Source organism: Fusarium flagelliforme (assembly GCF_020744385.1).
Source record: "Fusarium flagelliforme strain FIESC 12 MPI-CAGE-AA-0113 chromosome Unknown B0J16scaffold_1, whole genome shotgun sequence".
Taxonomy (NCBI): Eukaryota; Fungi; Ascomycota; class Sordariomycetes; order Hypocreales; family Nectriaceae; genus Fusarium; species Fusarium flagelliforme.
The window spans coordinates 5,023,132-5,046,805 of NW_025763503.1; the positions used below are offsets into that span (position 1 = coordinate 5,023,132).

Consider the following 23,674-nt stretch of genomic DNA (forward strand, 5'->3'; position numbering starts at 1 on the left):
CGGCGGCTTGCTCCGTGGCATAACGTCTATTGACTCATGTGTTGCCCAGATACCGTTTCCATCCTTCTCTTACGCAGTGTCGCTTTCCATCTTCACCTTTGACAATGACGAACTTCTCCCATCGCGCGTCATGTCCTGCACCTATGACCACCAGACTGTCATCACCGATCCACCCAATGACACCCTTTGGTGGTCGGGATGTTCCCAAAACAGCGCTTTCTGAAAATGGGATTCCTCCTATCGCAGCTTCATCTCCAGCCTCGAAATGCGTCGAGCTGAAGGAGTACACATCGGAAAACATCCGAGGCATTAAGGGAATCTTGCTAAGTATACCCCACTTCCCATCTCCAGAGTCAGTTGCTGAAGTGCCAAGCTGTTGACTTCGGTTCATCCCTGGCTTTCGTGGGTGAGGCACGTCAAACACGTGGAGAGTGGATTTATCGGAAGTGCAGGCGAGCATAGTACCGCAGTGAGAGAAGGCAAGAGAAAATATCGTTGCAGGATCAATACCACGACGAAGCTCGGCAAGCTTTCCACAGCTGCTTGTAGAATAAACGCGGATGAGAGTACCCTTTTCGCTTGCACTCGCCAAAAGCTCCCCATCCGGACTCAAAGCAATTGCCTTCAGTGCAGAAGAATGTGCTGGAATGATGCTGACATTACCAGTCGACAACTCAACGAGTTGTATTTGTCCAGCAGTTCGACCGGGAAAAGCGAGCTTCTTTGCTGAGAGACAACATAATCCAGGGATATTGTCGGCAGTTTCGTATATATGTAGCAAATCTGGGGGTTTGGTGAAGGAATAAAGCCGGACACTGTTTTGCAACACAACAGCGACACGCTCTCTACCAAGTTGAACACCGCGTACTGCTGTGAGAGCCGTAATCTCTAAAGCAACCTTGCCTTTCAAGTCATCCCAAATGATAGCCTGGAGAACGGTTAGCCATGGTCATAGTAAGATTCAATACTCAATGTACTTTGTTCATAGCAAACTTGGGCGATCTGCCACCACCGACCAGAGCCAAGTAATTGGTGGTGCCCATCATTTGAACAAGGCCGATGCCGGCATTGAAATCTGCAGAACTGTTAGAACGGTTCAAAAGAGTTCGATTGAATATAAATACCTCTTGTGGCTTTGAGAAGACCTGACTTGGTATGAAAGACTGGGACATAACGGTCAGTAAAGCCATCCACAATGATCGCAGGTATGACTTACCACACATCCCAGAGTCAAGTCCAACGGCGAAGCAACTTGCGTCATTGTTGAAAGAGACAGATAAGACAGCTTCTGAGGGCGAAGCCTCAATCGGTGGCCGTGTGTTCATGGTGAGTGACTTGATGTGTACAAGTACTGTAACATGTATAGGTCAAGGCAGGTCGGCGTGAGAACCGGGAGGGGTAAGGCTAAAGACCTCCGTTGCTCACGTCCAAGTTCGGGATCAGATGAAACTTAAGGAAGATGATTTGGATAGAGTTATTGCAAATAGAAAAGCATTGCGAAGCCTGATACACCCAAAAAAGCTTGGAGGGTTGCCAATGTATCCGATGCCGCTTACAGATCCACCTGTTTGGTGAATGCAGCTGGTACCTGCGTAACCGATGGGCTTTTATATTATAAAAGAAGATGGGGTTCGGAATGCGCCGGTCAAGACTGAGCTAAAGAATAATCGAGAATAAGAGAAGCAGTATCACGATGCAAGTATTTCATGTAAAATAACGGAAACATACAAAAGACAATGTTTGATGTAAGAGAAAGATGCCTCTCTTGCTTGACTTGTTCTGGGCATCGAACTTACCGCGTCACGGTACCATGCAGCCACGAGATGCAGTCAGCCACTGATGGGTTCCTTCCACGGATGCTGTGGCTGGGCCGGAGTAACAATGAGAGTTACAGAGACACTCACGTGATGAAACGAAACGACGAGCTTTGATTGCAAGCAAGCGCCACAACAAGGCTTCAGGTTGTGAGGGTCCGCTAAGTGGTCCCTTGAGCGGGAAGGCGGTCTGGCTTGACAGGGCGTCGGGGGCACGCAAAGTGTGGATTTTGTAGGGGTGCACCTGCCGTCCCCCTCTGGTAATAATGGACACTGGCTCTCTAGCTTAGGCACTTCCCCTGAATGCCAGCGCAGGAGCGATTGGCCAGGTGTGAAATTGGCCATACCCCTTGAGCAACCAAGTCCAACACGACCCGTATCCTTCTCTCCTGGCTCCTAGCCTCCTTTAACATTTTCCCCTTGGTTCAGGTTCCCCAAGTTTCCACTTCAACCACCGCAAAACCATACTCGATTTGAGTCGTTGCTCGACCTTGGTGTTCTCGACCTATTCTTACCGTTGCCGCTCAGCTTCACCTTCAGTTCCAGCTCGTCACCCCCGAATCCGATCTTCAAAATGTCGTCCATGGGCGTATGTTCCACCTCCCTTCGACCCCGTTCGTTATGTTGGATGCTTTCGCCGATAAAGCTACCGTTTCCACATGGTTCACGGGATCAAAACTTTGACACGTCTGCCGCATAATTGTTACAGCCCGCTGACACCTACTCCCCAATAGAAGATGATCCGCCGAAAGAAGAATGTCAAGAAGGGTATTCAATTTTGCCTGATGGTCTGCGGTGCTTCAGGCACTGGTACGTTACCCCACGGGAGATGCTGCAACTGCACACTTCCTTGCGATCGAACATGAACAACAAGCTCATATTTGACAGGCCGTACTACCTTCGTCAACACACTCTGCGGAAAGAGTGTGCTCGAGCACAAGGAATCCGACGATGCTGGCAGCGCGCACGTTGAGGATGGTGTCAAGATTAAGCCCATTACCGTTGGTAGGTGCAACGTCGTTTATTGGTTGCATACACGTTACTGACTTGCGACCAGAGCTTGAGCTTGATGAGGAGGGTACCCGTATCTCTCTGACCATTGTCGACACCCCCGGCTTTGGTGACCAGATTGACAACGAAGCTAGCTTTTCAGAGATTGTTGGCTACCTCGAGAGACAATACGACGACATTCTCGCCGAGGAGTCCCGTATCAAGCGTAACCCTCGATTCAGAGACAACCGAGTCCATGCTATGCTTTACTTTATCACTCCCACTGGCCATGGGTATGTCTTGAATTTCCTCCGGTTTCCAACCCTACTGACAATTGTAGCCTCCGAGAACTCGACATCGAGCTCATGAAGCGCCTCGCCCCCCGCGTTAACGTTATCCCCGTCATTGGCCGCGCCGATTCGCTCACCCCTGCTGAGCTTGCCGAATCTAAGAAGCTGGTTATGGAGGATATTGAGCACTACCGCATTCCTGTCTACAACTTCCCCTACGACATTGAGGAGGACGATGAGGATACCGTTGAGGAGAACGCCGAGCTCCGTGGCCTCATGCCTTTTGCTATTGTCGGATCTGAGGATGTTGTCGAGATCGGTGGCCGCAAGGTTCGCGCCCGCCACTACCCCTGGGGTGTCGTCGAGGTTGACAACCCTCGTCACTCCGATTTCCTCGCTATTCGATCTGCGCTCCTCCACAGCCACTTGGCTGATCTGAAGGAAATCACCCACGACTTCCTGTACGAGAACTACCGTACCGAGAAGCTGTCTAAGAGCGTCGAGGGTGCTTCTGGAAAGTGAGTTTAACCGAAACTTAGCACAACATACAAATGCTGACCCCTTCTAGTGCCGACAGCTCAATGAACCCCGAGGACCTCGCTTCCCAGTCGGTCCGCCTCAAGGAGGAGCAACTCCGACGAGAGGAGGAGAAGCTCCGCGAGATCGAACTCAAGGTGCAGCGCGAGATCAACGAGAAGCGACAAGAGTTGCTGGCTCGCGAGTCGCAGCTTCGCGAAATCGAGGCCCGCATGCAACGAGAGGCTGCTGCCCAGAACGCTGGCACACCCGAGCCCAATGGCGGCGAGGAGCAGCTCAACTAAGCCTCTCGCTTGACCCTCTAGGTCTTTTGCGGTTCTTCAAAATGCGACGTTGGACTATTGTCTATTACTGGCGTTGGTTTTCCTCTCCTATGACTCAAGAGAACGATGAGAATATTCCCCCTGCTGCTGAACAATTGAGTTGTTGTTTTCTTTTTTTCATCGCCGCCCGGCCTCCTATTCTCAAAACGATGGTGGAGATGCCGTGGAGGCATCTTTCAGTGGAAGCCTGATGGTGGGCGGCTCCCTGATTAGAAGCATTCTCAAGGGAGGAGAGTTATCATGCATGCGGCTGTTGTAGGGACGCAGCTTGTCGGGACGATCTTGGGGATGAAGACACCCGTGTGCTACGATACGATACATGCAGGTGACTGGCGGATAGGACTCATTGCCGTGTCCTGGTGCCATCTTGTGGTCATATTAGACTTGTGTCGGGCATACACTGTTATCCGTGTTGGACGACACAACCTTGATTGTTTCTTTTTTCTAGTGGCCTTCTAATCCTGATATCAAATAAATTCAATATTTTTTGTAATACCACTCACTAGTATGCCAATTCTTCTTAAGAACAGGCCATAATGTCAGTCTTGAAGTGTAGGGATCGTATTCAAATTGTTGAAAGCAATTGATGCCTTTACTGAGCTATTATTGAGGCCGATCTAACCAGGGCAAAAATTGCCTCCACAGTGGATGTTTAAAACATTGAATCCTTCTCCAATAACGCCTTGACAGGTCTGAAAACGGAAAATCATTGGCAACAAGCAAAAAGAGATACCAATCTTTGGAAAACAGGCACAAAAAGAGAAATTGAGTGGCCAGCTATTGACATTTCTTTGACTCCACGACTTGGTCAAACTTTACACATCAGTGCTTAGTTGTTAGACTGACTGTTGAGGATGCGCAGAATGGCAAGGAAGAGGTTGATGATGTCGAGGTAAAGGCTGATGGCGGCTGCAATTTCCTCCTCAACATGGTGATGGCGCAAGACAAGTTGTGTGTCGACGAGGATATAGCCACTGAAAATAAGAGCCGCGAGGCCGCCATAGATGAGTTCACCGGTCGAGCTGTAGGGGAAAAACATGGCCATGAAGCCGAAGATGACGAGACCCCAGAGAGCGCCGAAGAGGTAGGGCATCCATGAGGTGAAGTCGTACTTTGTCTGGCAGGCGAAAAGAGTAAGGAAAACGAAGATTCCGGCAGTAAGGACAACGGCGTTGAGTACGATGGACGTCTTGTAGAAGGACACTATAACGGAAATGGTGTAGGCTTCGGCAAGAGTAAAGAGTGAGAGGAAGAGAAGGTTGGTAGGGTACGACTTGCGCTTCCAGTAGGTGAGACCCATAAAGATCATGGAACCAAAGAGCTATGGTCGTGTTAGTGGTTCATGTTGCGGTTCTGAAGGTTCGATGAGAACATACCGAGGCCCAAACGACACCAGGATGGCCCTGGATCCAGTCCTTGTAGCCAGTGCTGAAGAATGTGAGGCTGCTCACTCCAGCGGTGGCAAGGAGCTGAACAGTGAGAATGGTGTAGACCTTGCGGACGAACTGGTTGCGGATATCGACAGTAGCCTCAGCTACGGAGCCACCAAACTATAGCAACTGTCAGTTACTCATCAACTTTCGTGCGCATATCATCTATCCCTACCTTGAAATCATCAGGGAGATTATCCTCGCTATCGCGGGGCGCACCGAAAAGACCCTGTGTCTCATCGCGAGATGCAGAACCCTCAGCGTAGGCGGGGGGCGCGTGGGTGTAATCGTCTGGGTCGCTCTGGGGCGCCGCCTGATACTTGGTCTTGGAAGACATGATGGCGATAACTGCGCTCACAAGTATAGATCTTCCGGTTACCGATGGGTCGAAAGTGTGGTGAGGACGAAGATGATGCGGGCTGCAGAAGGGTTGCCTCGAGGTTGAAGTGCTTTTGCTGATGGAAAGTTCGGGACAACCATCGATGATGCGAGGCGCTCAAGGGATGCGCTCAGGTCGGTCATGTGGGGGACCAAATGAGGAAGGTGTGGCGTTTTAGGCAGCGCAAGAACCAGTGGCGGTGCAAAGTATGGCGTCAGCTTGATGCAGCTCCACGGATACACTGGTTTTCTCTTGACGCAATACGTCAAAGTTAGATCAACAGACACAGGTACGGATACTGAGGTTAACAATTACGCCAGATGATAAATGAAGTTATCTATATAATGCATAGAGCTGAAACTATTTGGGTTAAAATGACTGGAGCTCAAACTCAAGGCCATGATCACCAGTCTTATACCGAAAGATCTTAGCACGATCAGGTTCTTATGAGAGTGAAGTGCAACTTGAACCGAAATCCTTAAATCCTTATTAGTGGAGTGTGTAAGTCATTTGAGGCCAGGGTTAGTGAATGAGTTGAAGATGGTTTGCCTGCGTATATTCTGCACTTCTCCTGCGAACCTTGTCAAACGCTGCACTTGGAAGACAAACGAAGTATCGAAGTATCGAAGTATCTACAATAGCAACAATCGGTGCCAGATTACCCTGGCATATCATGATAAAGAAGCGGCATTGCGGGGCACGAGGATGTGATGAAAGCAAACTACTGCGCTTGATGGTGGAGCATTGCTCCGCGTGAGTCTAAATGTATGCGCAAGTCGCGCGTTGTACTGAAGCCAGCAAGTGATATTGGGTTGCAGATCAGATCAGATCAGCACACAGGTTTATGTTATCTTGCCCAGTAATTGGTATCCATGGACTGAGACTGGAGATTCATGTTGCAACGACATGAGCTTGACGAGGCATAAATCTCGACATCTGCGGAGAAGCAAGAAAGCTATGCCTTGTCAGCGGCTAAATGAACTATTTTGGCTTTGTTCTTTTGCTGAGAGGGGCTGTCCAGCTCGTTATGATAACTTGAAACAAATCCAACAGATCAAGTCGTCTCGTGTTGAAAAGACGGTGGAGGAGACGGTTTCGATGGTGGATCTAGAAGCTGCTAGTACTGCATGTACGTACTGTATATCCGTATTGCATTGGATGTCAAGACTATCAATCTATCCGTTCTTCGGATTTAGATGATTGTTGTTTGGAAACATCCATATCAATTAAAGCAAAACTTTAATTAGTTTAAAATGTCTTAACAGAAGCGAAGACGGTCCAAGCCAAATCATCTCGCCCAAGTCCAGCCCGTGCTTCCCTACCGAGGTTGCAGCAATCCATGAGCGGAATTGACCAATCGATTGCACGAGAGTCATCATCAGCCCAGTCAATGCTGGCTTGCAGCTCCATATAGCGGGGGAACACCTTAAAAAAACAATCAAAGACAAAGACCTGATCCTGGACCATGCGGCGGCATTTCTCTTCCCTGGCTGTAGACATTTCTGCAGCGCTTCCATTAGCATGCTGCACTATTAATCCGTACTGTACCTATCAGGTACATTGCTTAACATTTGCCAGTATCGAACGAGGATGATATCTTATAACAGGAATATCTTCCCTTGTCTATTTCTTCTTCACTTCATGTCAATGCGAAAACTAGGGGTTTCCGGGAACCAGCCGCCCCTCTACTCCCCCTTAGCTTGATCACCATTGGCAGAAAGAAAAGAAAAGGGGTAACTTGGCAATAGAGATCTACGGTGCAGTGTATTTCTGACGGTATACGCCGCAGATTAGGTACTTGGGCCTAGGGAGCGAGCTAAGCTAAAAGCTTAAGAGGGCCTGGGCTGTCAATAAGAGAACAAGACAGAGAGGGGCAGTTGGAATAAGGGGACTACAGAATGGACTCTTCCTATTGGCCTCTTCCCGCTTTAACCCGTCTCAACGAAATGGAAAAGCTTTGAGCAACGGTGGCTTGGCTGGACGACCCTTGTTTGGCCTTCCGCCTTCATCCCCTGGAGCTAGGGCCGTTCCATTTAGTCCAGTGCCATCTAGAATTTTGAAATTCAGGTTCCTTGGAACAAACCAGCCAGGCCTGTCTGTCACTTGTTAATGAATTGATTGAGTGCTAGACCATGTGTTTCTGCAGCACTGAAGGAGGGTGACATCCACACACCTTGTTCTTATTCGGAACAGGTGGTCTACCTTGCTGCAGTGACAGGGATTGGAGAAAAGCATGTAGTCGCCGCCTGAAGAAATAGGATGCTGCACATCCAATCTGATCTGAGATTGGTGATAAAACAAGACGAAATATTCTTGTCATGGCGATTGAGGACCTGAAAAAGCAATTCCAAAGGCCAATTAAACTCCTACGAATAGAAGTGCTATCAGCGAAGCTGTAGAAAACATTGTATTCACATCTTTCACTGCGAATAGAATATATATCCATCATTGAATCAGCTTCGTTTGCTTCTCCTTTCGATCAACAATAGCCAATGGAGCTCAGCTGCACTGCACTTCACTTCTTGATCGCTTGCTCACCGCCTTGGGTAATGCCCGCTGTGGGGCAATCCTCCCTCAACATACTGATGTACGTACCTAAAATACAGTGGACTGGACACCCTGGCACTGCACCCGACTACTCCCCGTAGAGTGCCCCCCCGCTACTGCACCAGTACAGCACGCTACCCCCTAAACCTTGGGCTACCGATCTCTTTTTAGAGCCAAACATTCATGGGGGTTCCTTCAAAATTCATCGGGATCCCATTTTCTTTCTTTGGCTACCCGATCCTTGGACCTTCTCCTACTTCTCCCTTTCTCCTCCTCACCTCTCCTCCTCACCTCTCCTCCTCCTTCTTCTTCTCCTCTTCACGCATTGCTTCCGGCATCAGCTCTGTCCATTGTTCTGTTCAGTCTTGCAAGCTGAGGACCAGAGAAGAGAGCCCGAGCTTTGGTAAACTCCAACGGCCTTTGCTCGATATCATTCATACCTTCAATACCTACCGCGACCCTCACAGCGAACCCAGCGACGGACAACGAAGCCTTGACTTTTGGACTTGCATCTCGATTTACCTTGCATCGCTACATCTTTTCGCCGGTCTCATACTTTTGCACGAAAAAAGTAAAAAGCAACACAAAACAAAGGCTTTTCTTCTATAAACTGTACCCCCTGATCGTCTTCTCTCTCTCCAAATTTTGCATCTTGTGTGTCCCCGACTCGCGGACCTAGCATAGGGACCCCTCCCTCCTTCCGCCCACACACTTGTTCAGCCACAGCCAACGCTCGCTAGCCAAGAAAGAAGAAAAGGACACGGCAGCCTTTTATACGAGCCCGAACGAAAACGCACGAAAAGAACTTCAATCTTGCTCGCTCAATCATGAGCAGCGACCCCGTCATGCAGGTCGAGGACAAGATTGTCCCCGGCCCTTCTGTCACCAGCGAGAAGCCGGTCGCAGAAGAGAGAATCATTCTCCAAGAAGCCACTGTCATTAGAACAACAGAAGATGAGCTTCATGCAGCCTCAAATGGTAACGCGAGCGTCGCTACTTCACCTACTACTGGTGCTCCCTCGCGACCACGACTTAAGAAGGACAACAGCACGCCCAACATGAACGGACCCCTTTACATGCAGACCGCTGGTAACAAGACGGTGCTTGTCCGCCGACTTAAGCGCAAGGAGGAGAGCACCTGGAAGCATCTCTCGCGCTGGTTTGTTGAGAACCAAATCGGTACGTTTTTTTCTTAACCAACCAGCCTCTCCCCTTTCTTGCCAATCCTGGGATTGCGAATAAATGCCGTGGGTGGTCGAAGTGTCAGGATAGGGTAAGGGTGTCAGGTCGGGTAGATTCTGGACCTAGTCTGGCTAAAAGACATTTCGGGAATGGCTGTCGCACTTGAAGCGGCACCCCGCGTGGCACTACATCCCTACCAGTCCAGCTTTCAGGGTCCTGCTACGCTACCAGATAGCGGCGCTTCTTGACAGGCTGATCGCATGGCGAGGTGCATCCGAGTGTGTGCACCGATCTGATCATCTTATCTTGTTTGGATGAACTCGAGCTGACGTGGTACCTCTATTTTAGGTCTCTCTTTCAACCTCCTCGCTCTCATCTTCCTCGCCCAGACTTTCATCCCCAAAGCTCGCGACTACACTCAGAAGTTCTTCCACCTCAGCTACCACAACTCTCAATCCGGCCAGTACCGCATCGGCTTCGACGATGCCTACTTTATTACCTTTTGTATCATCCTTTTCACTGGTCTCCGTGCCGCCACCATGGAATACGTCCTCGCGCCCATTGGCAGATGGCAGGGCATCGACAACCGCAAGAACTTGACTCGCTTCAGCGAGCAGGCTTGGCTCATGGTCTACTATACCGTTTTCTGGCCTTGGGGAGTGGTAAGCTTGGGTTTAGCTACGTAGCAAGAATTATGCACTGACATCGATACAGTACATTTACTGCACATCTCCTCACTACATGAACATGGAGAACATGTGGACCGACTGGCCCAACCGCGAGCTCGATGGAATCATGAAGGCCTACCTCCTGTGCCAGTGGGCTTTCTGGCTACAGCAGATGATTGTCATTAACATTGAAGAGCGCCGCAAGGATCATTGGCAGATGTTCACACACCATATCATCACCACTGCTCTTATCTTTGCTTGCTACGCCTACCACCATTCTCGCGTTGGAAACTTCATCCTTGTTATTATGGATGTTGTTGACCTCTTCCTTCCTGTAAGTCGCCCTGGGTTGCCAAAATCGATGGCCTGACTAACAGAAAACAGCTTGCCAAGTGTCTGAAGTATTGTGGTTACTCGAAGATCTGCGATGTCATGTTCGGTCTGTTTGTTCTTTCTTGGTTTTTCGCTCGCCACGTCTTGTACATTGCGGTCTGCTGGTCAATCTACTCCGACACCCCCCGAGTCATGCCCACGGGCTGCTTCAAGGGAAACAATGACAACATGGTTGGCCCTCTCGACCCTCCAGCTGGCTGGGGCTATCTCGTCGAACCATTCATCAACCCTGAGGGTCTTGTATGCTACAACGAGACTGTCAAATGGAGCTTCCTCGCTCCTCTTCTCTTCCTCCAGGCCATCACCATCGGCTGGTTCACCATGATTGTCCGCGTCATCATCAAGGTGCTCAAGGGAGGCGATGCTGAGGATGTCCGAAGCGATGACGAGGGTGGCGAGGAGGAAGAAGAGGAAGAGGAATTCATCTACGAAGAGGCCCAACCCTTGGAAGAGGAAGTTGGTGTCGAGGCCCTCGACCTCCGTAACTGGGAGCGCCGATCAGGTGTCAAGAAGCAAGCCAGCAGTTCTGGAGTCAGCCTACCCGGCCACAGCGATCGCAAGGAGTTGCTGGGTCGCATTGGCTGTGAGAAGCAGGTCGACTAAATGAAGAAATGAGTTGGGAGTTTAACGGCATTCCACGTCACATATTCCTCGTTTCACACCCCGAGGATGCTCGCATTTTGAACCTTTTCCGCGACTTTTTCTTATTATTTTGGGCTTGCATTTGGAGGGGATGTTTTCCCCTGGTCTTTTTTTCTTGTCGCAACGACCTGGCTGGTAGAGAATGATCGGTGAACGATCGAGGCTGGAGACCTCACGGCTTTTGCATTGGAGAATTCCGCTGAAGATAGACGGCCGCCACTAGAGATGACGATTGCTTCTTTTGCAACGAAGACAGAAAAAAAGTTCTTTTTTTTTTTGGTGATGATTTCAAGGGCTTTGAATGGGAATTACTTTGATCATCTATTTGTCTGCTTGGATGCCCAGCAGACGAAAGATAGCCCTATAGTTATGCGAATGATACCTCGATTAATGCTGGCAATACAATTTGTTAAACTATCTCGGTTCTTGTTACAGTGGTGCTAACATGGCTTGAAAGTTCAGAATAAGTTCATTTGGCATTGTGATGAATTATATAACGCCCAGTTCAAGGTAGATCCAATGTCATTAATTAACAAACGCTATATATCACTATGCCTTGCCCTCGTCTCCCAAGATTTCCTTTGCATACTCCTTCAACTTGAACTTCTGCACCTTTCCACTGGGCGTCTTGGGATACTCGTCGATCCAGAAAACGTACTTGGGTACGAGGTGCTTGGACAACTTCGTCGCAACCCACTGCCTCAACCCGTCTCTCGTCAGGGTACCAGCCTCATCAGCCCCCGCTCTATCTAGAGGCACGTCTTCCATGTGATCCAGCGGCGTCCATCCACGCGCAGGGATGATAAAGGCAGCGACTGCTTCGCCGTATCGCTCGTCGGGGACGCCTATCACGCTGGCTTCTCGAACACCTTCATGGGTGAGCAGGCAGTCTTCTACTTCCAGCGGATGAATGTTCTCTCCACCTCGGATGATGAGATCTTTGATTCGGCCTGTAATTTGCACGTAGCCTTGCTCGTCCATCTCTGCTTCGTCACCGGAGTACATCCATATTGTTCCATCTTTGGGATCAGGTACGCGGACCTCATTTGTGCGGACTTCATCACCGTAGTAGCCCTCCATAACCAGGTATCCTGCTGCTGCCAGCTCGCCTCGTTCACCGATGGGGAGAATCCTGCTATGATCTAAGGGGTCCACGATCTTGAGTCCTGTATGAGGCATGACTTTGCCGATAGATGAGGTGCGCTTCTCGATTGGGTCCGACGGACTAGTCATGCAGCTCACAGGCGCTGTCTCGGTCATGCCATAGCAGATGACGAGATCCTCAAGACCAAGACGTTTATGTAAAGTACTCATGAGTGATGGCGGTACGCTGCTACCAGCGACGATTCCTTTGCGTAGATGTTTAGGGTCGTGGGGAACAACGTCTCCTCGGTCGAGAGCTTCGAGAATGGCAACCAGCATGGTGTTCACTCCATAAAGACCAGTTGCTTCATGATCAACAACCATGCGTGCAGTAGCTTCAGGGTCGAAAGCTGGACTAGGGAAGAGAATACTCGCGCCTGTAGTAGCGGTCGCCATATATCCCAAAACACAGCCGAAGCAATGAAACAACGGAGGAGGCACCACGATCCGATCGTCCGCATGAAGACCCATCCGATGCGCTATCAGAGCACCATTGTTGAGAATAGCACGATGTGAAAGCATGGCCGCCTTGGGAAGTGAGGTAGTTCCCGACGTGAACTGGATATTGATAACATCGCTCGGTGATAGAGGAGAATCTGGTTTCACTGTCTGTACAGAGCCGTCGGCTAGCGAAGAATAAGGGGTATAAGCTCGACACGCCTTGAGGTCGAACTTGACGTCCGGATGGCTTGCGAGGTTATCGAATACCACGACGTTACGCAAAGAGGGGACAGCCTCGCTCTGGATCTTGGAAGCAGAAACATCCCCCACCACGCTCTGAAGAAGATGCTCATTACTTCTTCCCCGCCCAGGCTTATACGCCAGATCCGTCACAGCACCTATAATGAGCGTCTCAACAGCCAAGTGCTTAAGCGCCGCTATCACCTGGCGCTCATTAAATCCTGGATTCAGCGGTACAAGAATAGCGCCGAGTTTGAAGCACGCATATGTCAGAGCAGCGAACTCAGGTCCGTTGCCGAGAGAAATAGCAACGCGGTGGCCTTTGCGCACGCCCAGTGAGGAGAGTGAGTGGGCGAGGCCATTGGATAGAGAGTCCAGGGCGTAGTATGTTAGTGTGGACTCGTGAGAGTGAGGGGTTGGAGAGCGGGCAATGACAGCTTCGCGGTCGCCGTGAGCTGAGACGACTGAGGCAAAATGTTCTGGGATCGTTCCATTGTAAAGAGGAGGCTGAGATGTATTAGTTCTTAGAACAGATTAATCTTATGAAGTTGACGTACTTCTTTAGGACCCCATCGAATACTGAGGTTAGATGAGGAGAGTCGCCTGAGTTGACATGTTCTGAAGGATATCCTTGTTGCTAAATGTGTCTTTCTCAAGCTTTGTCGTATCACGGTCTGCATTGTGAACTGAGCCACCACCTTGTCGAGAAATCTGGTGAAGATGAATAAGATATGTTAAAGGAGGTGAGTGTTATGAATCAGAATCAGGAGCAAACGATCCGATTATGATGCCGGTCAAGCAACAAGGATATATGCAAAAGCGTCTGTGCTATAAGTGGTTCTGAAGATGGACCAACAGTTGAAACATACTGCAGTACGGATACCATGATAGATAAATACCTTATGATGTATCCTCGGCTATCATCGCAACGACCTTCCCTCCTTGATTTCGCTCCTAGAATCGCTCCTTCTTGTTAGCTGTTGCTCTCCACAGCGGCAGCGGGAGGCCGAACCCCTCAGCGGCTCTGCTTTGTCCAATTGTAGCTGACAGCCGCCGCTCAGAACCTGGGGAAATGTGGGGGCGGCTTGGATGTCCTTGAATGCCGTGTTTTTTGGCTTTAGCTTTTAGCGTTGAATTGGTTGGTCTAGTTGAAGCTTCAAAACCGCGGAACGCACTTCGGTTATATTTAAGCCGAATTTGATCACTGAATCAATGGTCGATCACGGTAATTAGGTAGATTCATCCGTTACTAATTCCGTTCGGTTGTCACTAATCTGTTCATAGCTCCTGCAATACAGTTCTACATCTCCCAATCTCTTATACCAATGCCTGGAGATTGAAGGCCATGCTCGTACAAGTACTGGCGATGTTACAGATTGCTCTTATGAAGCCGATGTAAGTTGATACTGGTTAGGTGGGTTATAAAGGTCACGGGCAAGGTCAATGTTTAGTCCGTTTGTTTTCGTCACCCATGCTTGAAGCATAGCTATCTCGACATCAACCAGTCAAGCCTTCTGACTTTGCTTCACAAAATACAGTGTCTTGAAGAGATTTGGCGATTGTATCTGACAAATTGTGTCGTATGATTGTACATTTGTCTCTTAATTATCGGTGCAGGGAAACTTGTCCTCCACACGCTATAACGCGGCCTTCATAGTAGGCACTGTTGTCATGAGACAAGATCAGGTCTAAGCGGGTCTATACCAGAGCGCAGAAAAAACAACAATGACTTCCATGCGATGCCTTGCACACAAAAACAGAGTCTAGTACCGTTCCCCTCGAACTTTTATATTTCTTCCATCGCAATGCAACTGCCAGAGTACAGCAGACCTCGGCTAGGAACCACTATCATGCGGATACCAGCCCCAGAATCAGACGGACACAAATCGTGTCATTAGAAAAAAGTAAAGAAAAACGGCTCAAATATACATGTAGGAGAAGTAAATCTTTAAAGTCGTTGCCAAAACATTAGGTATCATGGGTTATGGTTATGGTTGTAGTTATCGTTGGGTCTCGCATCATGGTGTTATTGCTGAGGTTGCTGCTGAGCTGGTGGCTGTTGTTGTTGCTCAGCCGGCGGCTGCTGCTGCTGTCCCTCTTGCTGCAAGGGTGCTTGTTGTCCTTCTTGCTGCTGTTGCTCGCCCATATGACGCTCGCTCTCTGGCTTCCATGTTCCTGATGAGGGTTAGTTTCAATCGATTCCTGACTTAAACTTCAAATAGTGCTTACCTTCAAAGTCATGTTTGACGAAAGCCATGGGGTCGTCAGGCTCCTTTGAGCCCATCTGTCCCACTCCAGGTGAGAAGCTTGTGATGGGCAACACAACCACATCACCCACTCGCTTACTTGTCTCCATGCCAGTAAAGTTCTTGTAATCAATCGATCCCTTGCTTTGCGACATATCGAAGAATCGCGCGTCATTGAAGTAGTCAATTATGGCATCTGTCCATACAGCCGGGCCTGTGAACTCAACAACGTTACGGTCAAGGAACTTATCCAAACTGCCCTTGCGCTTTTCGTCCAATGTCTTTTGAGTGATTCGGGTAATGATGTCGCGGAGCACTGGGTGTCCAGGCTTGGCCTGAATCGTCCATTGGCAGAACTGGATACGGCGACTGTACCACTGAGCCCAATCAGGACGATCAGGGTCTGCCTCGATACCAATGACCAAGCCGATAGTGTCGCGAGCGATCTGGTCGGGCAACCACCTGACAGAGCTCTGAATAGCATAGGTATCAATGTCAGAGTAGATGCCACCGCGCGCGAACAGAATAAGATAGCGGAAGAAGTCAGCCTTCAGGACGGGCATGGGGAGGCTTCGGTAGGCCTCGACGACCTCAGGAACGGTAGCGTAAAGTAGGCGAATCAGATTGATAGCAACGTCGTCAGTGACGACTTCGTGGACGAAATTGGGGTGCTCTTCTCTCCAGGAAGCATGGTGGTCCTTGAATTGGAAATCGCCCTGATCGGGGCTCTGCTTCCAGGTCTGCCAGATGTAGGCGGGAAACTTGGAGGTAACGTCGTAAGGATAAGCGTATTCGAGCTTCTCATAGGTCGTCATTCCCGACATGTCGATGCGAGGCCGCGTGCGACGCTCCTTGACCTCCATCTCCTTTTGTTCTTCGGGCGGTGGTGACACGGCTTCGTTCGAGGCAGGGGCGTCATTCTTGGTTGTATCGGTGGTAGCGGCAGCATTCTGAGCAGCTGGAACGACGGGTGTCGAAGAGTGAGACCGTGTCATAAGGAAGAATACGGTGAGTATAAAAACCGCTGCCACGATGGCGCGGCGAGAGTTGAGCATGGCGACGGCTGCTCTTGGAATTCGACTGTGGTCTTGCCAGGTATGTACGAAGTCGCTGTCTTTTTTGGAAATTCGTTGATAAGGAGCGAAGTGTCCAGGATAAGGGACAGGGGTAGGAAGCGAAAGTCGTGAAACGAAAGGAGTAAGCTATAGCAGCATAGAGAAAGTGAAAGTGGCCAGACAAGAACTGGAGTGAAGAAGAGAAGAAGTAAATGGCAACAGCCAAATAGTCTATGCGACAGAGTTGCAAAGAAGCAGAAAAAGATGTGCTCGAGAATTTCCCTGCTGTCAAATTGAGGCGGGCGAGGGATGAATTAGAATCCCCAATGCGCAGGGGTACCGTAGTTGGAGACGGTGGAGCTGGAGCGCAGGGCAGCAATCAGGAACTTGGGAGTTAGTGCACTCTTTGCTGTAGAATAGTGCACGTTGCAGCGAATAGATTTTAAGTTAAGGACTGTAGATGGACCCTGGACAAAATGAGGTCGCGGCGCAATCCAATTATTTTTGGGTATGCTACTGTAGCTGCGCAGCAAGCTCACCAACGGCGCTGTCGCAAAGCGGAGCTGCCGAGATGTTGGATATCGATTCAGCCAATAAGCGAAAAGGTCCAAGATGACAGACCGTTATCTTGGTACTTCAGGTCAGGTACAGTAGGTGCCCGCTGCAGTTTACTATCCGTAGGTAGTTTAGGCTCGTGGTGTAGTATTCGAATGTGGTAGGTGAGTACTGTTCAGTAGTAGTTAGGGTGATGATGTTGAAGATAAAGAGGCAGAGAAGATATCCGTACCCAGGTAATTTATCTGAGAAATGGGTCTGGTCTCGCCTCCACGCACTCAATTACGTGGAACGTGGAGAGACCCTGACTGGACAATCGCTGACCTGAGGAAAGCACGGAGAATGGTCGGATACACGGCCAGTACTGTATCATGGGGAAGGACTGGACGACAAACCTGCAGATTCGAGAAGGTAACTAACAATGAAAGTAACAGGAATGCCCCGCTCTCTTGCGCGCAATTGCCAAGTATACTCGATGTCGAACTACCCCTGAAACGAGATGATACTTTCATCTCACCATTGAGTTCCCGCGATCTGTAAAGGAGTCAGCAAGTGGAAAGAGCCGCTCCTTTTCTTAGAACGCATGGACGCTGTAACGTACAAGCCGCAGTTTTAGTGCGCGGTAGGGAGTCGGATCTTGAACGCCTCTAAACTAATACGGACTTTTTAGCCTTTAACGGGTATGACAGCACCTAGGTAATTAAGAAGATGAAATCGCCAAGGAAAATAGAAGGGAGACCAAATTACTGAGCTTCGACCAATTCGTCTGTCCACCAAGCTAAACTTCAGGATGAATTGGCATGACAGTGTGCCGCCAACTCATTTGACTCGAGTCAAGTTACGGTACATCTCGATCAAAATATACTCACTGACGCACAGAGAAACCAAAATGGTGTGATAGCCTTACCTGCTACTCAGAGCTAGACTATCCAAATTTACACTTCAAGCCCAGCAGGGTGCGCAAGCTGCTCTCCCCTCGACGTACATCCCTCCTGGATCACAATTCGTCTCACCTGGCTGATCTCGAAATATCTGGTCGACCAGTCAGGAAATAAAGTGGTAGAACAAGCATTCGAACAAGCCTTTTCTAGCGTTGCGTCGAAGAACCCGAAACAGGCGCTGAGCAGGGGTTTCGAGACCAAACATTGGCGGATCTTCTCTGTTACAGCATCTCTCGAAACGTGCCTGTTGCAAATAATGGATACCAGCTTGCGTGTCGGCGATCAAAGGAGTGCACGATCATCTGTAAAGAGCGGAGCACTTTGTAAGGGGGTCCTGGCACCCCTGAGGTTGTCGCCATGAGAGGAAAAGGGAAGTTTTTGGCTTCTGACATGACATGGGCGTACTGGTGGCAGTTCTCGAACTTGTGTAGCAGCGGATATGGCAGCGACTCGCGATTTGGTTTGTGTTTCGCAGGAATACCCAAGCAAACAATCTACAGTCCTCGCCTCTCGGTCTCAAGTGCCGAGTTGTTTGGTTCCATTGCTGACGGATATCGGCACTTAGCAATTTCGATATGGGTGTGTTGCGTGTTATTGACTATTATTGCTAGGATGTTAAAGAGACGTCATCCAAAATCTGTGTTGTGAGGTCGTAGTTCATGTGAAAGTATAAGAGTACAGAATAAGTCATGTCTAAGTGAACTGGTTGGCGCTGTCGAGTCATTGCCAAGTCTTGTTGTTATCAAAAGGGAATGAATTCTTCATCTGGAGCATTTGTGACAAGTCTTTTGACAACCCGATTGAATGGTTCAGAAGTGCTGTTGGTTTTGCTGCTGCATCATGGACTGCTGACATATCAACTTACAGTAGTATCCCAACGGCAATTGATGAGAAATCTCACTGGTCAATTCGGAACTGCCCATCTCACTTAATTCCATGCCCTGTCGAATGCTGCAAATCCTTCAGAAGCAGCTGTCAGCAAGAATCCATGGTGATTTCGAAAGACTAACATTTGCTGACGAAGCACAGGAGTGATTGATGCTTTTCAGCAGATTACTGCATACGGAGATAAGAATCAATCATGCACAGAAGCAATCCGAACAAAGCTTCCTCAGTCAGCTTGAGAGTATTTGAGGTTGTAGTCAAGATTTAAGCACCACGCTCACATACAGCTCTACGAAGCTAAAGGTTCCGAGGAATTCGGAATTCAGAACCGCGAACCGAGAGGGCATACGCTAATGTCACTCGCTCTAACTGTTGGTATTGTGGCATTACATAGGGCGCGCGCGCGGGTCGGACTACTTTCTTTCGCTACCTTAGTCACCTTTCGCTTATAATCTATTGTGTTGCTCGAGCGCCATATCTCCTGGAAAGTCCGCGGATTCTTATCTAATCGAACCGAACGCTATTTTCGATGTCTGTACCTTGTTGAATGGATGCATAGCTGTCAAGCCTGATGGAGGGGAAGCCCTTTTCTTGGCACACACCAAAGTAATCATGATGAGCCCAACCAGCCATGACAACTCGGCCCCCGCATCTTGTGCAGTGCCGAAGGAAGCTGTTGTAGCACTCGAGAAGCTCTGATGTGCATAATGTAAACAACATGGGCAAGAATGTAAACAACGAGTTGATTTTGTGTATCATGAGTGTAGATCATCTCATCTCACACGAGTTGGAGGCTGTCTGTAGTCTGTAGTCTGCAGTTTGGAACAGCTCATGATGACGGGACTGGGGCATCTGCATCATGTCCATTCTTAATTCCACTTCGGGTAGTAAAACGCGATTAAATTAACGTTGGCCCACGATTCAATTTGTCAGCCCCGTTCTACCTCCGATACTACGGATGCGGACTTGTCAACAGCCACAGCAGCAATAACTTCCAAGGAATAGACATTTGGAAATCAATGTTGATTGGCAACATGAAGGTGAGCCATTTCAGAGCTGTAGAATGTTTTAATAATGCCCTCTGAAGCTGAAGCTAAGAAGCTCAAGCTTGCCACACCTCCGGGCTCTCGGGCTGCTGTAGATTGTCCGAGGCTGCCGATAGTACGGATACAGCGCTGTAGTGGAAAAGCCCCGCTCGTTGGCGGACTTAAGCCCTGTAAAGTCCCAGCGAATACATAATCAAAGACATGGAACCTGCCTTGGACTGCCACCATTTGTAAGGGACTTGACATTAGGAATTTCCGATCAGGTATGGAATATGAAATGTTTCCGATTATAGATTGACTCGTGATATCAAGATTTGGAAAGTACATGTACAGTGAAGTACTGTAGGAAAGAGTAACGGTTAGTGCACTAACTGTAAATCGAGTAATCGTCCGCTCGGTCGGGTCTTGTCATTAACAAGAATCCCCACTCGGATCGGCGATTACCCACCTTCTCATGTCCTTTGTCCGGGGGGCGCGCCCTCTAAAGCCGCGGATATAATCAAAGAATTGATCTGTAATTGGGTTCTTGGCAGAGGTCGGGTCGAGTCAGCCACACTTGCTCCAGAGTACTGTACAGTGACTTGGCTGGCTGTCCCGTATAGTGCAGTGCAGTGCTGGACTGTACAATCTCCAGGGTCTAAAGCCGTGCCACGGCTTCGGGAGATTTGCAAGCATGACAAGACTGCCCACGCCCTTGTTGGATTGTAGCTGTACCTGACTGAGATGGATGTAATTGTATCCATCTGGCGCGCGCCTTATACACCCCAGCTGTACTGTACTTGGATCTCGTTACCCGACTCAGTTGATTTAAATACCTTACCCTCCATCCTACCTTGTCCCAGTCCTCTCTCCCAATTTGTCTCTTCGTCTTTTTATCGCCTCTTTACTTTAGCTACAGGAAACCATCAATATTCGACAGAAAAAGAAAGTTGACGAGTTATTAATATCATTAATAAACTTTTGCCTTCGGTGTTCGGGAACTACGACGACACGACACGACCGGACTGGACTCCATCACAAACCGCTTACACAAGCCAAGCAAAGAGGAGCCGACGGGGGCACCATTTATTAGTCGCCGCCTCCCGCCATCAATCCGTTCAATAAATAAATAGCCACGACCACTTGATTGATTACCTCTTCAATTTGACCTGAGACTCATATATACTCAAATTGATCGACCAGAATATTCAGATGATATCATAAATCACCAATACTCTCAACTTACGAATAGCGATACAAGACAGCCCGAGTGCGTCTCAGTCAACAAATACTCAAATCAAATACACTACATATAAATAAATACATCGAAAATGGCCACCGAAACCGATACTCTATCCTTCTCACTACCGACGAGCACCGCGCCCACCGACCTCTCTGAGTCGACATGCATGCCTCACTCTACGCCCTTCCTCCAACAACCCTCACCCTCGGCATATCCACAGAACATACCCGCCGAGTGGGATACCAGAATACCACCATTACAAACACCAGCGACACACGCCCAACAATTCTGCGGCGAGAACTCAGGAAATGGAAACGGCTGTTTCAATGATGGAGGTCTTTTATACAAGGTTCAGGCTGAGCGCGAGTGTCGAGAGGGACCTGGCAAGTAAGTATAGTATTTGCCAATTACACCAATTGCTGGTAGATGGTGAGTTGCTGACTATGATTTGGTTGCTTTTAGAACCGTCGAAGAGGCTTGCCAACGCTCTCTCAACCACTTTCCCTGCCCAGGACTCGCCTTTCCGATGCCGGCTCTTGATTTCGACTTTCGAATTGCTGTCCGGTTAAACCAGGAGGCTGTCCGTGTTGATTCAGGCAACACCAAGGAAATCACTACCGTTGCAGCCGGAGTTTGGTCCGGATCATTTGGCCACGGCCGCGTCATTGTACGTACTCATTTTCCTTAAACCCCCCAAACTTGATGGATCCTGCGCTTTTTACCAATTCATGGCTGACTGAGGAGGATGTTGTGTGTGGCTTATAGGCAGGTGGTTATGATCTTGGTCAGGCACGAGGTTTTAGGCCCATGAGGCTCGTTGAGGGCGCTTTTGTCGTCCAAACAAGTGACGAACAACCCGCATTGTAAGTCTATCATCTTCATGAGCCATTGTGACAGGACGGGTATTGACTAGCTCGCCAGACTCGAAATGCGCACACGTGGTTCCCTCTCGGGGCCTGCGGATGTTCTCGACACTTTATTAAGCCCAAAGACACCAAAGGATATCGACCCACGTCGCTACGGCTTCCGCATGTTTGCGACTTTCAAGACTTCTGACAAGCGATACGCCGAGATTGTCAACTGTGGATTATGGGTGGCCAGTGGTGCCTGGCGTGGCGAACACTTGGTTATTGAGTAAGTCGTTGACTCACAGTTCACATGGACACCAACATAGCTAATCATGACACGCAGTGCCTACCGTGTTACATAAAATCTCCATACAGACAAAAGGACGAGACTCTCCGGGATGAATTATTTAGCATCGCATAGGGGATCATGACTGGATAGCGGATCCCCCGGCGCAGCACAGGGCACAGGAGTTGGGATTTTTTATCATCCGTGTCAAGTTTTGACCGGCACGTGGAAAGGAATGAATAGGACTAGGACTGGATGATGATGCATTGAGAGGCGTAGAAATTTTGTGTTTTGATCATCTCTTCTTCCACTCTGGGGTATGACGATGAACCAAATCCTCTGCCTATTTAAAATCATATATATTTAGCGTCAAGCTTCGCAAAACAATAATACCACACGATCACAAGAGCCCAGAATCTTGACCTTGTCCACTACCTAGCTTGAATGTATTAACTGGATCGAGAAATATAGATCGCTGGATTATCAAGCAGACTCCATCCATCTTCTCCTTGGCGGCTATTTTGGGTCAAATATTCGATGCATAATTCCAAACCAATCGCGCCAAACTCCTATCAGCCATTCGGACTTTGGCTATATGTCAGACGGCCTCTGATTTGATTGATTCATAATCACCGTCTCGAAAAGCTGACCCAGATCATCCGGATCGGCGGTTGTCCAAAAGGCCCTTCTTTAACTCCTTCGCCGACTCAGTTTCAAATCTCGATACTGTCAGATTTGACCACGTTCCAGTGGATCATGCTGCATTTCCGTGACTTCCGACTCGGATGCCGTGGAGTTTGTATCCTTTTCCCGTTCTAGATAAAGTGTCAGCAAGAGTATAATGCTAGTAAAGCAGGGATTTGCATATGCAAGGTAACTGACCTTGTAGATCGGATGCGACACGCTCATGATGTCGTGCACCTACATCCTTATCGCCGTACCTGCGGACCTACCTCACTTGAGCTTAATCCGTACCTCCAAGCACCCGAGTTTCCTCAAGCGAGTCTCGTCCTCCTCGTCCCCCTCAGCCACTACATCGTCCACCGTGCCAACGGTGCCTGTTTTGATCTCAACCTCACAGTCACCCTCCTGCTCAAACCACCCTGCAACTGCAAGGGTCTTCTCGATAGCCTTTCCAGTACCCATGACTGTTACAACAGCGCTCTCCACAGCTCCGCCGGCAGTCTTCTTAAGATTCTCCACGCGCGAGTGCAGAGGCGCGCCTCTGGGTGCCGCATCGGTAGTCTTTAGTGAGGCATCGAGTTGTTTACGGGCGCGCTTGACAGCGGCCATAAATGGTGTTTTTGAAGACACGTAGATGATGCGGGACTTGGACGATGCTGGAGGCTGGCGCCTGGTCAAGGGGCGCTTTTCGACACGGGAGCCTGCAGAACTGTTAGTTCTATTGCATGTCGCACGTCATGAGAATCTTACCTTCTGAGATGGATGGTAGCTTGTTTAGTGTGCCATACACCTTTCTTGGAGCTGTTGAAGACTCATTCGGAGACATCGTGTCGGTTTATTGTGAGATATCGTTGCCTGAAATGAGTAACAGGTAGCCCGGTGAATAT

General features: G+C 49.1%; 9 protein-coding genes across 9 annotated transcripts; 4 read left to right on the forward strand and 5 right to left on the reverse strand.

The window, feature by feature from the left end:
- Window positions 1-34: 34 nt before the first annotated feature.
- On the reverse strand, window positions 35-1,325 carry B0J16DRAFT_378375 (WD40-repeat-containing domain protein; the record flags this gene model as incomplete). Its single annotated transcript, XM_046130916.1, has 4 exons — window positions 35-928; window positions 978-1,075; window positions 1,125-1,163; window positions 1,217-1,325. The coding sequence occupies 4 exons, from the start codon at window positions 1,323-1,325 to the stop codon at window positions 35-37; spliced, it is 1,140 nt and encodes a 379-aa protein (XP_045989574.1).
- Window positions 1,326-2,274: 949 nt separating this feature from the next.
- On the forward strand, window positions 2,275-4,055 carry B0J16DRAFT_30842 (Septin-domain-containing protein). The gene is made up of 6 exons (XM_046124878.1): window positions 2,275-2,403; window positions 2,549-2,624; window positions 2,703-2,819; window positions 2,872-3,097; window positions 3,145-3,612; window positions 3,663-4,055. Exons 1-6 carry the CDS (start codon window positions 2,389-2,391, stop codon window positions 3,913-3,915), a joined length of 1,155 nt encoding a protein of 384 aa, XP_045989575.1. The 5' UTR covers window positions 2,275-2,388; the 3' UTR covers window positions 3,916-4,055.
- A 728-nt stretch (window positions 4,056-4,783) lies between these two features.
- Window positions 4,784-5,721, reverse strand: B0J16DRAFT_259352 (inhibitor of apoptosis-promoting Bax1-domain-containing protein; the record flags this gene model as incomplete). Its single annotated transcript, XM_046123209.1, has 3 exons — window positions 4,784-5,275; window positions 5,331-5,504; window positions 5,560-5,721. 3 exons carry the CDS (start codon window positions 5,719-5,721, stop codon window positions 4,784-4,786), a joined length of 828 nt encoding a protein of 275 aa, XP_045989576.1.
- Window positions 5,722-8,393: 2,672 nt separating this feature from the next.
- Window positions 8,394-9,028, forward strand: B0J16DRAFT_30876 (uncharacterized protein). The gene has a single exon (XM_046124887.1). The coding sequence runs from the start codon at window positions 8,494-8,496 to the stop codon at window positions 8,917-8,919; it is 426 nt and encodes a 141-aa protein (XP_045989577.1). The 5' UTR covers window positions 8,394-8,493; the 3' UTR covers window positions 8,920-9,028.
- On the forward strand, window positions 9,029-11,288 carry B0J16DRAFT_30877 (TLC domain-containing protein). Its single transcript, XM_046124888.1, has 4 exons — window positions 9,029-9,489; window positions 9,841-10,154; window positions 10,207-10,494; window positions 10,545-11,288. The coding sequence occupies exons 1-4, from the start codon at window positions 9,138-9,140 to the stop codon at window positions 11,154-11,156; spliced, it is 1,566 nt and encodes a 521-aa protein (XP_045989578.1). The 5' UTR covers window positions 9,029-9,137; the 3' UTR covers window positions 11,157-11,288.
- Window positions 11,289-11,656: 368 nt separating this feature from the next.
- B0J16DRAFT_279436 (uncharacterized protein) lies at window positions 11,657-13,997 on the reverse strand. The gene is made up of 2 exons (XM_046123864.1): window positions 13,577-13,997; window positions 11,657-13,526 (listed from the first exon to the last, which is right to left on the reverse strand). Exons 1-2 carry the CDS (start codon window positions 13,697-13,699, stop codon window positions 11,745-11,747), a joined length of 1,905 nt encoding a protein of 634 aa, XP_045989579.1. The 5' UTR covers window positions 13,700-13,997; the 3' UTR covers window positions 11,657-11,744.
- Window positions 13,998-14,981: 984 nt separating this feature from the next.
- On the reverse strand, window positions 14,982-16,558 carry B0J16DRAFT_30917 (nucleotide-diphospho-sugar transferase). The gene is made up of 2 exons (XM_046124901.1): window positions 15,249-16,558; window positions 14,982-15,194 (listed from the first exon to the last, which is right to left on the reverse strand). The coding sequence occupies exons 1-2, from the start codon at window positions 16,318-16,320 to the stop codon at window positions 15,046-15,048; spliced, it is 1,221 nt and encodes a 406-aa protein (XP_045989580.1). The 5' UTR covers window positions 16,321-16,558; the 3' UTR covers window positions 14,982-15,045.
- Window positions 16,559-20,869: 4,311 nt separating this feature from the next.
- B0J16DRAFT_30930 (uncharacterized protein) lies at window positions 20,870-22,595 on the forward strand. Its single transcript, XM_046124904.1, has 5 exons — window positions 20,870-21,356; window positions 21,432-21,636; window positions 21,735-21,832; window positions 21,891-22,103; window positions 22,161-22,595. The coding sequence occupies exons 1-5, from the start codon at window positions 21,058-21,060 to the stop codon at window positions 22,177-22,179; spliced, it is 834 nt and encodes a 277-aa protein (XP_045989581.1). The 5' UTR covers window positions 20,870-21,057; the 3' UTR covers window positions 22,180-22,595.
- Window positions 22,596-23,057: 462 nt separating this feature from the next.
- Window positions 23,058-23,613, reverse strand: B0J16DRAFT_378382 (Rpp20 subunit of nuclear RNase MRP and P-domain-containing protein; the record flags this gene model as incomplete). Its single annotated transcript, XM_046130917.1, has 2 exons — window positions 23,058-23,488; window positions 23,538-23,613. 2 exons carry the CDS (start codon window positions 23,611-23,613, stop codon window positions 23,058-23,060), a joined length of 507 nt encoding a protein of 168 aa, XP_045989582.1.
- Between the last annotated feature and the right edge of the window lie 61 nt (window positions 23,614-23,674).

What these genes read in the sequence shown, in the direction of transcription:
- B0J16DRAFT_30842 (XM_046124878.1), top strand. An exon ending in CTGCGGTGCTTCAGGCACTG is followed by an intron (nt 2,625 to 2,702) that starts GTACGTTACCCC and finishes CATATTTGACAG; the next exon opens with GCCGTACTACCTTCGTCAAC. An exon ending in GATTAAGCCCATTACCGTTG is followed by an intron (nt 2,820 to 2,871) that starts GTAGGTGCAACG and finishes ACTTGCGACCAG; the next exon opens with AGCTTGAGCTTGATGAGGAG.
- B0J16DRAFT_30876 (XM_046124887.1), top strand. Translation starts at nt 8,494, where the DNA reads ATGGGGGTTCCTTCAAAATTCATCGGGATCCCATTTTCTTTCTTTGGC.
- B0J16DRAFT_30877 (XM_046124888.1), top strand. Translation starts at nt 9,138, where the DNA reads ATGAGCAGCGACCCCGTCATGCAGGTCGAGGACAAGATTGTCCCCGGC. An exon ending in TTTTCTGGCCTTGGGGAGTG is followed by an intron (nt 10,155 to 10,206) that starts GTAAGCTTGGGT and finishes ACATCGATACAG; the next exon opens with TACATTTACTGCACATCTCC. An exon ending in TTGTTGACCTCTTCCTTCCT is followed by an intron (nt 10,495 to 10,544) that starts GTAAGTCGCCCT and finishes AACAGAAAACAG; the next exon opens with CTTGCCAAGTGTCTGAAGTA.
- B0J16DRAFT_279436 (XM_046123864.1), bottom strand. Translation starts at nt 13,699, where the DNA reads ATGCAGACCGTGATACGACAAAGCTTGAGAAAGACACATTTAGCAACA. An exon ending in TTCGATGGGGTCCTAAAGAA is followed by an intron (nt 13,527 to 13,576) that starts GTACGTCAACTT and finishes AATACATCTCAG; the next exon opens with CCTCCTCTTTACAATGGAAC.
- B0J16DRAFT_30917 (XM_046124901.1), bottom strand. Translation starts at nt 16,320, where the DNA reads ATGCTCAACTCTCGCCGCGCCATCGTGGCAGCGGTTTTTATACTCACC. An exon ending in CGTCAAACATGACTTTGAAG is followed by an intron (nt 15,195 to 15,248) that starts GTAAGCACTATT and finishes AACCCTCATCAG; the next exon opens with GAACATGGAAGCCAGAGAGC.
- B0J16DRAFT_30930 (XM_046124904.1), top strand. Translation starts at nt 21,058, where the DNA reads ATGGCCACCGAAACCGATACTCTATCCTTCTCACTACCGACGAGCACC. An exon ending in TTGGCCACGGCCGCGTCATT is followed by an intron (nt 21,637 to 21,734) that starts GTACGTACTCAT and finishes TGTGGCTTATAG; the next exon opens with GCAGGTGGTTATGATCTTGG. An exon ending in AGTGACGAACAACCCGCATT is followed by an intron (nt 21,833 to 21,890) that starts GTAAGTCTATCA and finishes CTAGCTCGCCAG; the next exon opens with ACTCGAAATGCGCACACGTG.